The 15666-nt window shown below is 50.3% G+C and overlaps 1 protein-coding gene across 1 annotated transcript in view; it reads left to right on the top strand.

Annotated features, from left to right (window-relative positions):
• The window catches only part of LOC123100689 (uncharacterized), a 44711-nt gene extending 35450 nt beyond the window's left edge, over positions 1-9261 (top strand). Inside the window, exon 7 of the mRNA XM_044522575.1 lies at positions 9128-9261. Coding sequence (XP_044378510.1) covers positions 9128-9261 — 134 coding nt within the window. The remainder of the gene's footprint in view (positions 1-9127) is intronic.
• The last annotated feature ends 6405 nt before the right edge of the window (positions 9262-15666 follow it).

Genomic DNA, 15666 nt, shown 5'->3' with positions numbered 1-15666 from the left:
AACTTAGGCGAGTACTGGAGTGCAGCTAAGCCCCCGAGTGAGAGGCTTGCTCACCACTCGGTAGGAATTTTCAAACTTAGGCGAGTACTGGACTGCAGCTAAGCCCCCGAGTGTGAGGGTTGCTCATCACTCGGTAGGATTTTTCAAACTTAGGCGAGTACTGGACTGCAGCTAAGCCCCCGAGTGAGAGGCTTGCTCATCACTCGGTAGGATTTTTCAAACTTAGGCGAAACGGATTCGCGGCTAAGCCCCCGAGTGAGAGGCTTGCTCACCACTCGGTAGGATTTTTCAAACTTTAGGAGAAACGGATTCGCGGCAAAGTCACCCACTGGGGGATTTCAGACGCAAACAAAAGCAACAACAACCATTTAGGAAGACTGTAAAGCTCTTGTCTTTGATAAACAAACTACAGAGTTATTTCTTATTACATCTCATCCGAATGAGTACTTAAGTATAAAAGGGGCGGAGCAGCTCCGCGTTCCAAGCCCGTGGCTCGTCTTTCTGATGCTCGAGATTGTAAAGATGGTATGCTCCATTGTGGAGAACTCTGGTGACAATGAAGGGACCTTCCCAAGCAGGGGCGAGCTTGTGTGGTTTCTGCTGATCCACTCGAAGAACCAAGTCTCCCTCTTGAAAGGCTCGGCCCCTCATGTTTCTGGCGTGGAATCGACGCAAGTCTTGCTGATAAATGGTCGACCGGATTAAGGCCATCTCTCTTTCCTCCTCTAGGAGATCGACTGCGTCCTGCCGGGCCTGTTCTGCTTCATCTTCAGAGAAGAGCTCGACTCGGGGTGCATTGTGAAGCAAGTCACTCGGTAGAACAGCTTCAGCTCCATAAACCAAGAAGAATGGAGTTCGGCCAGTCGACCGATTGGGAGTTGTCCTCAATCCCCAAAGAACTGATGGAAGTTCATCGACCCAGGCGCCTGCTGCGTGCTTGAGATCACGCATCAGTCGGGGTTTCAGTCCTTTGAGAATCAAGCCATTTGCTCTTTCTGCTTGTCCATTCGACTGGGGGTGGGCGACTGAAGCATAGTCGACTCGTGTGCCTTGGGAAGCACAGAAGGCTCTGAACTCATCAGAATCGAAGTTCGACCCGTTGTCAGTGATGATGCTGTGCGGAACTCCATATCTGAATGTCAATTCTCTGATGAAGCTGACGGCAGTACTGGCTTCAAGATTCTTGATAGGCTTGGCTTCAATCCATTTGGTAAACTTGTCGACTGCTACAAGCACATGAGTGAAGCCGCTCCTACCAGTCCTCAGGGGTCCAACCATATCCAATCCCCAAACAGCAAAGGGCCAGACGAGTGGAATAGTCTTCAGGGCTGACGCAGGCTTGTGGGACATATTGGAGTAAAACTGGCAGCCTTCACATTTGTCGACTATATCTTTCGCCATTTCATTTGCTCGTGGCCAATAAAATCCAGCTCGGTATGCTTTGGCCACAATGGTCCGAGAGGACGCATGGTGACCACAGGTCCCCGAGTGGATGTCGTTGAGGATCACTCGACCTTCTTCTGGTGTTATGCATTTCTGGCTGACTCCGGTTACGCTTTCCCTGAACAGTTGTCCTCTTATCACAGTAAAGGCTTTGGATCGACGGACGATCTGTCGAGCCTCTTCTTCATCCTCTGGGAGTTCCTTCCTAAGGATATACGCAATGTATGGCACTGTCCAGTCGGGAGTGATGACCAAAACCTCCATGATCAGGTCGACCACGGCTGGGACTTCGACTTCAGTCGGATCTGTGGCACTCTTAGGCTGCGGGGGCTCTTCAGTGAAAGGATCTTCTTGAACTGAAGGTGTATGAATGTGTTCCAAAAACACGTTGCTGGGAATGGCTTCCCTCTTGGAACCTATCTTTGCCAAATCATCGGCTGCTTGATTTTTCAGTCGGGGTATATGATGGAGCTCTAACCCCTCAAACTTCTTTTCCAACTTCCTCACCGCATTGCAGTAACCAGTCATAGCTGGGCTTCTGACGTCCCACTCCTTCATCACTTGATTGACTACCAAATCTGAGTCGCCGTAGACCATGAGGCGACGGACGCCGAGTGAGATGGCCATACGTAACCCATATAAGAGTGCTTCATATTCCGCTTCGTTATTGGAGGAATCAAAGTGAATCTGGAGAACATATCTGAGCTTGTCTCCTCGGGGGGATACCAGTACCACCCCAGCACCGGAACCATTCAGCATCTTGGAACCATCAAAGAACATGGTCCAGTGCTCCGAGTGGACTTGAGTCGGCAGTTGCTGTTCGATCCACTCGGCGAGGAAATCTGCTATTGCTTGGGACTTGATAGCTTTCTTTGCCTCAAACTTAATATCCAAGGGAAGGAGTTCAATCGCCCACTTTGCCACTCGACCAGTTGCATCTCTGTTGTTCAGAATCTCTGATAATGGAGCGTCGCTGACGACTGTAATGGAGTGGTCAGAGAAATAATGTGCAACCTTCTTCGTGGTCATATAAATCCCATAAACAAGCTTCTGATAATGTGGATATCTTTGCTTTGATGGAGTCAAAACTTCAGAAACATAATATACTGGGCGCTGAACTTTACAGGCTTTTCCTTCTTCTTCCCGCTCGACCGTAAGTACTGTACTGACGACTTGTCCAGTGGCTGCAATGTAAAGCGGTAAAGGCTCTTTGCTGATTGGGGCAGCAAGCACCGGCTGGGTGGAAAGCAGGGCTTTGAGCTCTGCAAATGCTGCATCAGCTTCAGGAGTCCACTCAAACTTATCAGACTTCTTCATCAGTCGGTAAAGAGGCAATGCCTTTTCACTGAGGCGAGAAATGAATCGACTTAAGGCATCCAAACAACCTATAAGCTTCTGGACATCGTGCACACGCACAGGGCGTTTCATTCGGAGAATGGCACCAAATTTCTCTGGCTTAGCGTCGATCCCCGTTCGGAAACAAGGAAGCCGAGTAATTTTCCGCCCGGAACTCCGAATGTGCACTTTGATGGATTAAGCTTGATATCATACCTTCTGAGGTTGGCAAAAGTTTCAGCAAGGTCAGCCAACAGGTCGGAACCTTTACGTGACTTGACCACAATGTCATCCATGTATGCTTCCACATTCCGACTGATTTGAGTGAGTAAACACTTCTAAATCATCCTCATGAATGCGGCTCCAGCATTCTTCAGGCCGAATGGCATGGTGACATAACAGAAGCACCCAAATGGAGTGATGAAAGCTGTTTTTATCTCATCGGGTCCATACAGTTGGATCTGATGATACCTGGAATAAGCGTCCAAAAAGGACAAGCGCTCACACCCTGCAGTCGAGTCGACTATTTGATCGATGCGGGGGAGAGGAAAGTGATCTTTCGGGCAGGCCCGATTGATATGCTTGAAGTCAATGCACATGCGAAGTGAGTCGTCCTTCTTGGGGACCATGACAACATTGGCTAGCCACTCGGAGTGGTAAATCTCTCGGATAAACTCAGCTGCTAGGAGCCGAGCCACTTCTTCACCGATTGCTTTTCTCTTCTGTACGGCGGACCGTCGAAGATGTTCTTTGACTGGTTTCACTTTTGGGTCGACTCGCAAACGGTGCTCAGCCAGCCCCCTGGGAACACCCGGCATGTCAGAAGGTTTCCATGCAAAGATGTCCGAGTTCTCACGGAGGAACTGGATGAGCGCTTCTTCCTATTTGGAGTCGAGTGCTGTCGAAATGTGAGTCGGAGCAACATTGGGATCGGTCAGGTGAATATGAATCGGCTTCGTTTCACCAGACGACTGAAATGCTGAATCCGTGGCAGGCTTCTTAGCTCGCAACAAATCACTCGGATCTGCATTTTTTTGATACTCCTGCAATTCCACTACTGCCATTTGCGCATCGGCGATCTTTGAGCCCTTCTGGAAGCACTCTTCTGCCTTCTTCCGATTGCCAGTGATAGTGATCACTCCTTTAGGACCAGGCATCTTCAATTTGAGGTACACGTAGCATTGTCGAGCCATAAACGTGCATAAGCCGGCCTGCCCAGAATAGCATGATAAGCACTCTGGAAATCGACGACTTCAAACGTCAACTTTCCTTTGCGGTAATTCTTGGAATCACCAAAAACCACATCGAGGGCGATCTGGCCGAGTGACTCAGCCTTCTTGCCAGGAATAACTCCATGGAAACTCATATTGCTTTCACTGAGTCTGTACATCAGAATTCCCATTCCTTTCAAGGTCTCCGCATACAGTATATTAAGGCCACTGCCACCATCCATCGGAACCTTAGTCAACCGAGTGCCTTCAACGACTGGGTCGACCACCAACGCTTGCCTCCCAGGGGTGGCTATGTGTGTCGGGTGATCAGACTGGTCGAATGTAATGGCAGTCTGAGACCACTTCAAATAACTGGGCGTCGCCGGAGCGACCATGTTCACTTCTCTATTGATGACTTTCAGTCGACTCTTGCTCTCAACATCAGCAAAAATCATCAGAGTGGAATTGACGTGGGGGTAACCATCATCGTCCTCTTCCTTATCCTCAACTTTGTCCGATTCTTTTTCCTTTTCTTTGGGCTGTTTCTCTCGGAACTGCTGGATTAGGAGCCGACATTGTCGAGTGGTATGTTTCGGGTAAATGAGATTACCCTCCTCATCTTTTTTGGTGTGAATGTGGCATGGTAAATCCAACACATCATTTCCATCTTGATCTTTTACTTTCTTGGGGTTCCATGGCCCTTTGGGCTTCCCCTTGAACTTTCCTTGAGTCACGGCTAAGGCTTCTCCGGGAGCAGCTGGCTCGGCTTTGCGCTTCTGCTTCCGACTGGAGTTCCCTCCCCCGGTTTCGTGGGCGACTGTTTTGTGCTTGCCACTCCGGAGCCGATCCTCCTCTTCACCATTAGCATACTTGGTGGCAATTTCCATCATTCGACTCAGAGACATATCTCCGGTCCGACCGAACTTCAGATTCAATTCTCGATACTTGACGCCTTCCTTGAAGGCACAAACTGCTTGGTGATCAGACACATTCTCCACCGTGTGGTGCAACGTGATCCATCTCTGGATATAATCTCTCAAAGTTTCATTCGACTTCTGCACACAAGACTGTAGCTCTGTTAGCCCTGCTGGCCGTTTGCATGTACCTTCAAATGTTCTGACAAACACTCGGGCAAGCTCTTCCCAGCTATAAATACTGCCAGGTGCTAACTGATTCAACCACGCTCTGGCCGAGCCCTCTAACATCAGAGGAAGGTGCTTCATGGCCACTTCATCATTGCCACCACCAATCTGCACAGCCACTCGGTAGTCCTCAAGCCAAGTGTCAGGCTTGGACTCACCAGTGAACTTGCTGACTCCAGTCGCCAACCTGAAGTTGGGAGGAATCACTGCTGCTCTGATGGCTCTGCTGAAACACTCGGGACCTGAAACATGCACCCTGCTGCCGGTCGGGTAATCTCTATCGTGGCCATCTCTGTGTGCTCTGTTCCTGTCAACCAGACCTTGAACGAGAATGGATCTCGCGTCAAAGCCCGGCTCCCGGGGGTCGACTGGAATCCTTCGCCCACCACTGTGAGGGCGTCTGTCATCGTGTTGCCGAGGCGCGTATGACCCACTCCTTGGGGGAGGCGTGGGTACTCGACGACGATCATACTGCTCACGGTTTCTGTACTGATCCTGTCGATCTCCACGTCCCTCACGCCTTGGAGGTGATCTTGGGCTGTGAGCCGACTGAACTGTGTCTGCCATTACAGATCTACTATGAATCCTATTCCGAGACTGTGACACTGCTGTGTTCTGCTCCCCGCCGCCCGGAGCAAAGCCCGGATCTGCATCAAACCCCTACCAGCCTCCGACTGGGAAGGCTAAATCGACTCTGCTATTCGGGCAGCAGCTGTGAGATTCTGGATCGGAGTTCGATATACCTGGGTTGGAGGCGGAAAAAGTTGTCGTCGACTGGATTCAGGAACTCGCTGCCGAGCACGCTCGTCGAGTGCGTGCTGGAGATTCTCCAGTCGAGTGCGCTCAGCCAAGTTGGCCAGGCGCACCTCCTCCAAGGCCCGGGCCTCGGGGGTTTCTCCAACGATAGGAGTGTGAAGTGCATCCCTGTTACGGCGGCGAAGCTCTTCCCTCTGCTGCGAAGAGAGGGGCTCGGGGCGGTACTCCTCGTGGACACGCGACGGATCGCCTCCGCCATCACCACCGTCGTCGCGGGGGAAGCCAGGAGGACTGCGCGGTCCGTTGACCATCAGGACTTCCGCCGCGGGGTCACTGCTGTCGCACTCGGATGCGGTCTCAACGGAGCCAGTCGAACAGGCCGTAGAGAGTTTCGTCGGGCTCGATTGCCGCGACTTGGGGGTGGCCGACTGGCGAGCCACCGCGTGCCTCACCCACCGCTGGAGCCTCGACCGACCGGAACGCTTGTGCCGGCGGGCAGCAGGGAGTGAAGACGCCACAGGAGCCGACCGATACTGGGTCGACGGTTGCCGCAGGAGGACGCCGCGGACGCACGCGCGAAAGTGCGTTGCCCCGCGGACGGGGAGCGCCTCGACGTCGAGTGGAGCTTCTTGGAGCCAAGCGGAGTCGTCGGCGACGAACACGAGCGCGCCGAGACGGATCTCGCGGCCCTCGGCCAATCCTCCGCCTGAAACCATGCTGATGGGGATCGGAAAAATTGCAACTTCTCCAACAAGTCGCTAAGACACCGGCCCCATGGTGGGCGCCAACTGTCGTGGTTCTAAGTCTGACAGTAGAATGGGGGGTAGGGATGTAGAGGCAAGATCCTAGCTATGGAGAAGTTGTACGCACGAGTTTTACGAGTTCAGGCCCTTCTCGGAGGAAGTAACAGCCCTACGTCTCGGAGCCCGGAGGCGGTCGACTGGATTATATGCGTGTGTGTTACAGGGGGTGCGAACCCTTGTCCCAGAGGAGGGGGTGGCTTATATAGAGTGCGCCAGGACCCTAGCTCCCCTCCGTTACACAAGGTTCAATGTTCATAAAGAAGGAGCGTTACAGGTAACGTCCGTAGTAAAGTGCTATAAATGACTATTAAGTCTAAGGGTAAATGCCCGACCGTTGCTGCGCGGAGTGGCGTTAGGTCTTCTGCACGTCGAGTGGTTTAGTGGTCGAGTGACCTAAATAAGGGGGGGGGGGTCTCCGAGTGAATGGTAGGTCGAGTGGATTGCACTCGACACCTTTGTTGGGTCCCCTCTATTTACTCTTGAACCTTTTTGCTTCTAGTACAAGGACCTTAGGTAGGACGTATAGGTCAGGCCTATTACCCTACCCCAGGTCTATGTCCTCATCAGGTGGGTCCTCAGCCATAGTACCGCTGCGGTACCGGGCTCCTACCGCGTCGACTTGAGGGGATCGCTTCTCGTGTCGGATTGTGCGGCACTAAGCAGCGGCAGTAGAGCGGTAGTACCGCCCTACCACCACGGCAGTACCGCATTGGGTCCAACTCCTGCTCTCTTGCCAGCCCTCCCAGACTGCACGGCAGTACCGCGAGGGGGAGCGGTAGTACCGCTGGCCACAGCGGTGGTACCGCCCACACCTGCGGTAGTACCGCCCTCTGCGGGGCTGTTTAGGGGGGGGGTAACGGTTGGATTGTTTCCCCCCCTCTATAAAAGGGGTCTTCTTCTCCAAAGTTGACTCACCTCTTCCCCCAAAAGCTCCATTGTTGCTCCAAACTCCATTTCCGCCCGATCTCTGTCCCTAGCCAATCAAACTTGTTGATTTGCTCGGGATTGGTCGAGAAGGCCCCGATCTACACTTCCACCAAGAGAAATTTGATTCCCCCCACTAATCCCTAGCGGATCTTGTTACTCTTGGGTGTTTGAGCACCCTAGACGGTTGAGGTCACCGCGGAGCCATAGTCCATTGTGGTGAAGCTTCGTGGTGTCGTTGGGAGCCTCCAATTAAGTTGTGGAGATTGCCCCAACCTTGTTTGTAAAGGTTCGGTCGCCGCCTCCAAGGGCACCAATAGTGGAATCACGGCATCTCGCATTGTGTGAGGGCTTGAGGAGAATACGGTGGCCCTAGTGGCTCCTTGGGGAGCATTGTGCCTCCACACCGCTCCAACGGAGACGTACTTCCCCTCAAAGGGAAGGAACTTCGGTAACACATCCTCGTCTTCACCGGCTCCGCTCTTGGTTATCTCGTGCCTTTACTTGTGCAAGCATTTTGTGTTATATCCCTTGCTTGCTCGTGTGCTTGTTGTTGTTGCATCATATAGGTTGCTTACCTAGTTGCATATCTAGACAACCTACTTTGATGCAAAGTTTAAATTGGTAAAGAAAAGCTAAAAATTGTTAGTTGCCTATTCACCCCCCTCTAGTCAACTATATCGATCCTTTCAACTATGACGACCACCATCGCGAGGCGGAGTTCGTGGTGGGTGATTGGGTGTGGCTGCGTCTTCTCCACCACTCTACGCAGGCACTGGACGCGCGCGCGAAGCGTAAGCTCGGGCCTCGCTACGCCGGGCCTTTCGCCGTCGTGGAGCGCATCGGGCAGGTGGCCTACAGCCCTCAGCTTCCGGCCGGGGCTCGCATCCACGACGTCTTCCATGTGAGGCTGCTCAAGCCTTTCCGTGGGGAGCCACCTACAGGGCCTTCCGCGCTTCCTCCAACCTTCGATGGACGCCTTCTTCCGGAACCGGAGAATGTGTTGCAGGCGCAGCTCCGTCGCGGGGTGTGGTTCGTCTTGATCCAGTGGGCGGGACTTCCGACGGAGGAGGCTACTTGGGAGCAGCGTGACGATTTCCGCCAACACTACCCAGACTTCCAGCTCGAGGACGAGTTGTTTGCGCAGGCGGGGAGAGATGTTATGATCGGTTTAGCTTATAACCGGAGGAGGCCCACCGGGCAGTAGTTAGGGGCTTGGCCCCCAAGTTATCTTAGGCTATTCGTATTGAGGTTATAAATACTAGATATAAAACATTTTTGAGATCAAGCAATAAGAATATTATTATCCCTATTGCCTGGCTCCCAGAGGAGCCGGAACCCTAGCCGCTTACAACCCTAGCCGCCGCCGCCATCCTCCTCCTACGCGACGGCACACAGCCGCCAGCGCGCCCGCTCATCACCTCGCCCCACTCCATCCTTTCCCTACAACCTCCGGAGCAGGTCCGGTAGGACCCCTGGTTCTACCATACTACATATTTTTTCTCACATGAAGGTTGTTGTTTCGGGTGCAATAAGCGAGCAAGGAAGCTCATGCATCCCACATGTGGTGGCTACTTGGGTGGACTCGAGGATGTGCCGTTTCCTTACGTGGAGGAGGATAGTGATGATGAGTGCTTTCTTGAATGAGTCTATATATGTTTCCAACAAGACAAAGCCGTAAACTCAGTCTAGTTTCTATGCTGAGTCCGTAAGAAGATGGAGTGCTTTGGTCACAGCAGGCTGCGACAAGTAGGGGCCGAAGCATATGTACCTTTATTATTAAAGTTATTAATAACTCGATGCCCCAAGAAAAATGTAATGTTAACTAGAATCATGCTTGTGACAATTTCATTTTGATGGTTTGCTGTAACAAGTTAGAATGGACGATGATGTATCGTTATAAATTGTTGATTTACATTTTCATTTTCCAGAGTGTGCCATATTTTTTATAGCAAGAAGATAATATTTGTTTACAATGAACTCCAGAACAATCAAAGGCCGATTGTTAGTTAAGGCCGAGACGACACCAAAAAAGGTGGTAACGATCGTTTCTCTCCCATGGGCCTCCGGTGGGCATAGCTTGCTTCACCAGTGCTACCTCATTTGACTTGCTTTTGCTAAAAAAAAAATACCTCATTGGCTTGCTACGCTGTGCTTGAGAACTTTGTCCATGCCTGGTGCAACGAAGATTCTGTAGTTAAGGGGTACCCAACTTCTCCTGAGTCGGCAAGCCCCGAAATGATCTCCTCTGATCAAGATTAATAATTGTCGTGGTTTTAGTTTGGGATAGTTATTAGTTAATAATGTACAAACCAGATGCCTCACTGAAGATGTCCATAATGTGACCGTGTGTGATTGTGTGCGCGAGCCGGGGCGTGCAGGGCGTGGCGTCATGGAGGAGCTCGGCGTGCATCGCCGAGGAGCTCGATGTGGCTCTGGTGGAGAAGAAGCTCGGCGTGCGATCGTCGAGGAAGAACATGGAGGCATCACCGAGCGAAGGTGGAGGCCGTTGCAGCGGCGAAGCCGACGACGTCGACGAGCACTAGGTCATGGCTTAGGGCGTGATTGTTAGCATAAGCAATGACGTGTGCGTGCGTGCGTGACGTGTGTGTGCGTGAGTGTGTGTGTGCGCGCGTCCGGGCGCGCAGGCATGCTTGTGTGCGTGAGTTCAGTTAGCTATTAGCGAGTCAGTCAGCTGCAGCCGTCCTTCGCGTTAGAGCGCTTCATGCGGGCGGGCGGAGTGTGCGGATCGTGAGCTGAGTGGTGTGTGTGCGTGGGCAAGGTGGGCAACGTGCGTGCGTGCGCATGTGTCTTTGCCCCGTATAAGAACCCCTGTGTACTGCTCGTTGGAGCACTGCGAGTTCAAAGAGAAAAGGACTCCGGCGTTCGAGCGCCCGCGGCGGCGCTCCGTGCGCCGGCCGGCAAAACTTCCAGTGTCTCTACTCCAGTCGTCGTCTCCCACCTCCTGTCCTTGTTCGTGCGAGAGCAGAGGTTCAAGAGAGAGAGGGTGCAGCCTCGGGCTGCACCAACATTTAGTGCAGGCTAGATCAAGAGCCGGAGGTCTGAGGAATAAGACCCACATCATGGGCATATAGATTGACAAACACTGAGCACCCAAGTCCTTGTTAGTGGTGTTTCTGGGAGGAGGATTCAACATGCCAAGGCCACCCACCAGGTGAAGGCTCCATGAGCACAAGACCAAATTCTATCAAGAAGATTCCCCATGTAAAATTCAAGTCCTCCTCCTTGTCTATCTTTCTTCCATTATCGGCTATGCCAACTAGTTGCGCATAGTTTGAGATTATATACAGTAAATGGTGGCACTTGAATGAATCTTTGTATGGACAATGAAACCCAAGTGATGATTCAAATACTTTTTGTTATTATTATGGTTTGAGACGCAAAAGATCCCATGCCACAGTTAGCTCATCGGTTCAGTGAGCTCAACTTGACTGACTGAATTCAGGACAAACTCCTACAGCACCCTAAGACACATCCATTTGAACGACAAGTAATTCCAACCAGAGAAAGTATTTGTCTAAGTGTGCAGTCCATTTAAACGACAAGTGATTCCAAACTGAGGGAGTATTTGTCTAAGTGTGCAGACCCTGAGATACATCCATTTGAGTGTGCATTCCGGTTGTGGCATATTTTTTCTTCATTTTACACTCGTTTCCTTGCGAGCTTGTACCGAATCACAGACCTTTTGGACCTTTTGTTTAATAATACTAGATGATGTCCCGCGCATTACGGCGGGATTTTGTATGAAATAAAATTTTCTCTTATAGTGAGATAATTTGTTTATCAGTATTTCATCACATCTCTATGTATAAGTTTAAAATTGGATAAAAACAAAATAAAATATGCATGCATGCCTCACTTGTCATTCATAGAACACTCGAGTATTCTCTATGAGCTGCATGCATGCGTTATTTTAATTCTTAATCAAAACACTCATAGACTGACAGTTACTACATGCATTTGCATGCATGCGCCGGTTACGAGTATTCTCTATGAGCTGCATGCATGCGTTAATTTTTTTCTTAATCAAAACACTCATAGACTGACAGTTACTACATGCATTTGCATGCATGCGCCGGTTACTACATGTGGTTGATGCAGCAGCTCTCAATGTGTAGATCGGACGCATATTATTGAATGATCTACTATATCCAATGGCTAAATTAATTTAGATGATGTGGCTTAAGGAGAAGCGAGAGAATTCCTAGTAGTGGGGGCTAGCTATTTAGATATAGAAGATGACTGCATGCATCACTAGACTGGGTAAAAAAACATCTATTTGAGCGACAAGTAATTTCAGATGAAAGGAATATTTGTCTAAGTGTGCAGATAGATATTATATTAGATAAAGTTACAGCCATTCGAGAACAGTATCCCAGTTTACAACACTTATGGGGAAGCTCAAATTCTGATGCCAGTACTAAGAGCATCTCTACCAGACCCCGCATAACGCGGACCCGCAAAATGCGTTTGCAGTTCGCGGAAAAACGGCTTTGCGGGCAGGCGCGCACGGCCGCAGAGGTAGACCCCGCAAAACGGACCCGTATAAAAGGATATTCACGAAATGTACTTTTTTCGGCTTTGCCGGGTCTGCTCTTGCGCCGCTGTCGCCGGTCTGCAAATATCAATACCACACCACAAATAATTATTCAGAAAAAATATCAATACCACAGCACAATACAACAATCATCCACATTACAAACAATTATTCAAATCACCGAAGCAAACTAAATAATGCAATATAAAACTTGTCCCGAATACAAATAACACATGAATTAAATGAAAAATAATAGAAAAATGAGTTTTGTTACTGTCCAGCCCTTTGCCAATGGTGCTCAATGAGATCCTCCTAAAGCTGAAAGTGGGTGTTTGTATTTTCAATCTCCTTGTATGTCTGAAGAAAAGCTCTAATGCGGTTAGGGTCTCTAGCTAGTTTGACACGGCTACCCACATTGCCGTAGAAGAACTCCAAGTTCATGCCTCTCTCATCTTCGAGAATCATATTGTGAAGAATAACACAACATGTCATGATGTTTTTCAAGGTCCGCTTGTCCCAAAAACGAGCAGGACCACGAACAATTGCAAACCTAGATTGCAAAATACCGAATGCTCTTTCAATGTCTTTTTGGGCTGCCTCTTGCATCCTTGCAAATTCACATTGTTTTCTAGTTTTGGGTTCTTTGATGCTCTTGACAAATGTGCACCAAGGAGGGTATATACCATCTGCAAGATAGTACCCCTTTGTGTATTCATGCCCATTGATAGTGTAGTTGCAAGCAGGAGCATCACCACTAGCAAGCCTAGCAAACAAATGAGACCGTTGCAACACATTGATATCATTGAGAGTGCCCGGCATACAAAAAAGCAATGCAAAATTCATAAATCCTCGGATGCTACGGCCTCTAGCACAATTGTTGCATCACGAGACTTGCCACAATACATTCCCTGCCATGCCTTTGGGCAATTTTTTCAAGTCCAATGCATACAATCAATGCTACCTAGCATGCCAGGCCAACCTCTCCTCTCATTAGCATCATTTTTTTGTGCCATCCTCGTTGGGTGCCCGAAGATATTCAGGACCAAAGACACGAATGATCACTTTGGCAAACCTACGCACTGACTCAATTGTGGTATCTTCACCAATGCGAAGGTACTCATTGGCATAGTCATCCGGAATGCCATATGCAATCATCCGGAATGACATTTCTTCTTTGAGTGAAATACTGACAATTTGCCTCGCAAGCTTGAACAATTTTCACAAAGAGAGATCGGCGCATTCGGTACCTTCTCCGGAAGAGGTGTGGTGGATATGTTGGATTCTCCGCGAAGTAGTCTTGCATCAACATCTCGTTCCCGAGATGGTGATTTCTAGGAATGCAAAGACACCCGACGGTCGATACTCGCCGCCTCTTTCGGTTCTCGTCTTCGTGCTTCTTCAGGAAAGGGCCATCACCAATGTCTGCTGCCGATAGTTTGCAAGCAGCGTCTCAACATCTGAATCAGACGAATTGTCGAGCAAAAACTTCTCGCACGGGCTCAATTCCATCTACATGAACAAAAATCGCACGCGCGTGTCAACCAACTATGCATAGCGCCCAGCACAAAGCACAAGCAAACACTCGCTGGCGGCTCGTGGGGCGGGCGATCCTGGGAGGCGACTAGGGACGGCTCGAGGGCGGTCGATCCCCGGCGGCGATGGCGACCAGGGGCGGCTCGTCTCGCCGGATCCAGGGGTGTAGCGTATCGGTGGTGGAGGGTGGGGGACGCCCCCGCAGCGCGATTCCGCCCGCAGATTTGGCCGGAATCGCTGGCGGCGGATGGGCGGAACCAATGACGGGCGGCGGCGGAAGGAGGTGGGGAAAGGGCGCGGGCTGAAATGTCCCTCCCGCCAACCGCTTCCCAGCGATACGGGGCACCGTAGGGGCGAGGCGGAAACCTGCGTATTCGTGGGTTGGGGCCGAGATTTTGCCGCGCCCCTCAAAAATTTTTACGGGCCGGCCGCGTTTGTGAGGTCTATTCGGGCGGGATTTTCCGCGCCGACCTGCATTTTGGCGGTTATTTTGCGGGTCAGGGCTTTTTACGGGGTCTGCTAGAGATGCTCTAACAAACTTCACATCCTTGTGCGAACAAGATGTAGAGGAATTTTTCATCAATCTTTTCCAACATCGCGGCACCTTATCATAAGGCTAGCTCCCTCTACTCAGAGTACAATCCACCACAACACTTTTGTCATATGCAACCACTAGCACACTCCATTCGGCTCAGCTCAGGTGTTAGATATATTCATCATCACTGCTATCTGGAAGCTCAAAGTCGAGGAAATTGGTTTCCATGTGCCCGCCCAAGTAGCCAGCGCCAGCGGGATGCATAAGGCCCCTGGCTCGGTGCTTGCAGCTGAAACATGGGCCTTTGTTGTTGGTGTCTTGAAGAGGGGTGCAGAGATGAACATCCTCCTCACCCGCGCGTTCAGGATCCACCTCCGCGAAGAGCATGGCGTGCGCGCCATCTGGATCTGGGCCTCTCACCACAAAGTTGTAGTGCATGTAAGCTCTGGGACATTCAAAGACATAGTTCCTAGCCGTCACTTCCACGAGTCGTAACTCACTATGCTGGAAAGAAGTAACACCAAAGAGAGTTTAAAAGAAAGAAGAGAAAGAGCAAAAAAGATAATCTAGATCGATTCTACCTGTACGTTGTTTTGTGTGGCGTATTTGCGGAGCGCGACGTTGAGCAGGAAACTGCGGTCGATCGCGCTCCTCGCTGGGCGGCGGCTGGGGGGTCAGGCTGAGCTGGTGCTTGGAGGCGGCGACGAAGGCATCGCAGAGGTCCTGGACCGTCCACTGCGACCGTCTCGGAATAGGGTCGTTCCAGGTCTCCAGCCCATTGACGTCGTCGCGCTCGCCGAGTTTCGGCGAGGACGGTCGCGTCGACGGCATCTTGTCTCGGATCCAAATTAAACCTGAAATCGTTCCTAGTCGCCGAGTTTCTAGGGCAGTTCCCCTCTTCCGCTCTTTCTTTCTTGTTTTTTCTGTTTACCCTGGACGCGCACGAACTAGAATGTCTCTCCTTTTTTTTGGGAAGATCGCACGAACCAGCTTATAGGAGGGAGTATCATATACGCAGGCAGGCCGCGTGTGCCGGCGGCCCAGTTCGATTCGTACTAATATATCAATCCATCCATCCCGCATCGATGGGACTCTCGGATTCATCATCTAAAATGAATTTGTCTAAAAAAATCATCTACAATGAGTAGATAAAAAAAATCTGTCGACTGGTATTTTTTATTTTATTTTGAACCTGTGTCGACTGTTTTTCTTTTGGTACAGTTGCCACTGATTTTTTTTAGCGATAAAGATGCCGCTAATACTTTTTTTTAGAAAAATTCCCAGTCTATTCATCAAACTTGTACACATTGCTAATTTTTTTAATTGGAATATTGTTTCTATTAGCATAAAAAAGAAGGAGAAACAATGCTTTCGAAGGTACCCAATGATAATATGAAAACATATATTCCTACCATGGTTTGTATGG

Source organism: Triticum aestivum, chromosome 4D (assembly GCF_018294505.1).
Source record: "Triticum aestivum cultivar Chinese Spring chromosome 4D, IWGSC CS RefSeq v2.1, whole genome shotgun sequence".
NCBI lineage: Eukaryota > Viridiplantae > Streptophyta > Magnoliopsida > Poales > Poaceae > Triticum > Triticum aestivum.
The sequence above is the reverse complement of the archived record's forward strand: the minus strand, read 5'-3'. Positions and strand labels throughout refer to the sequence as shown.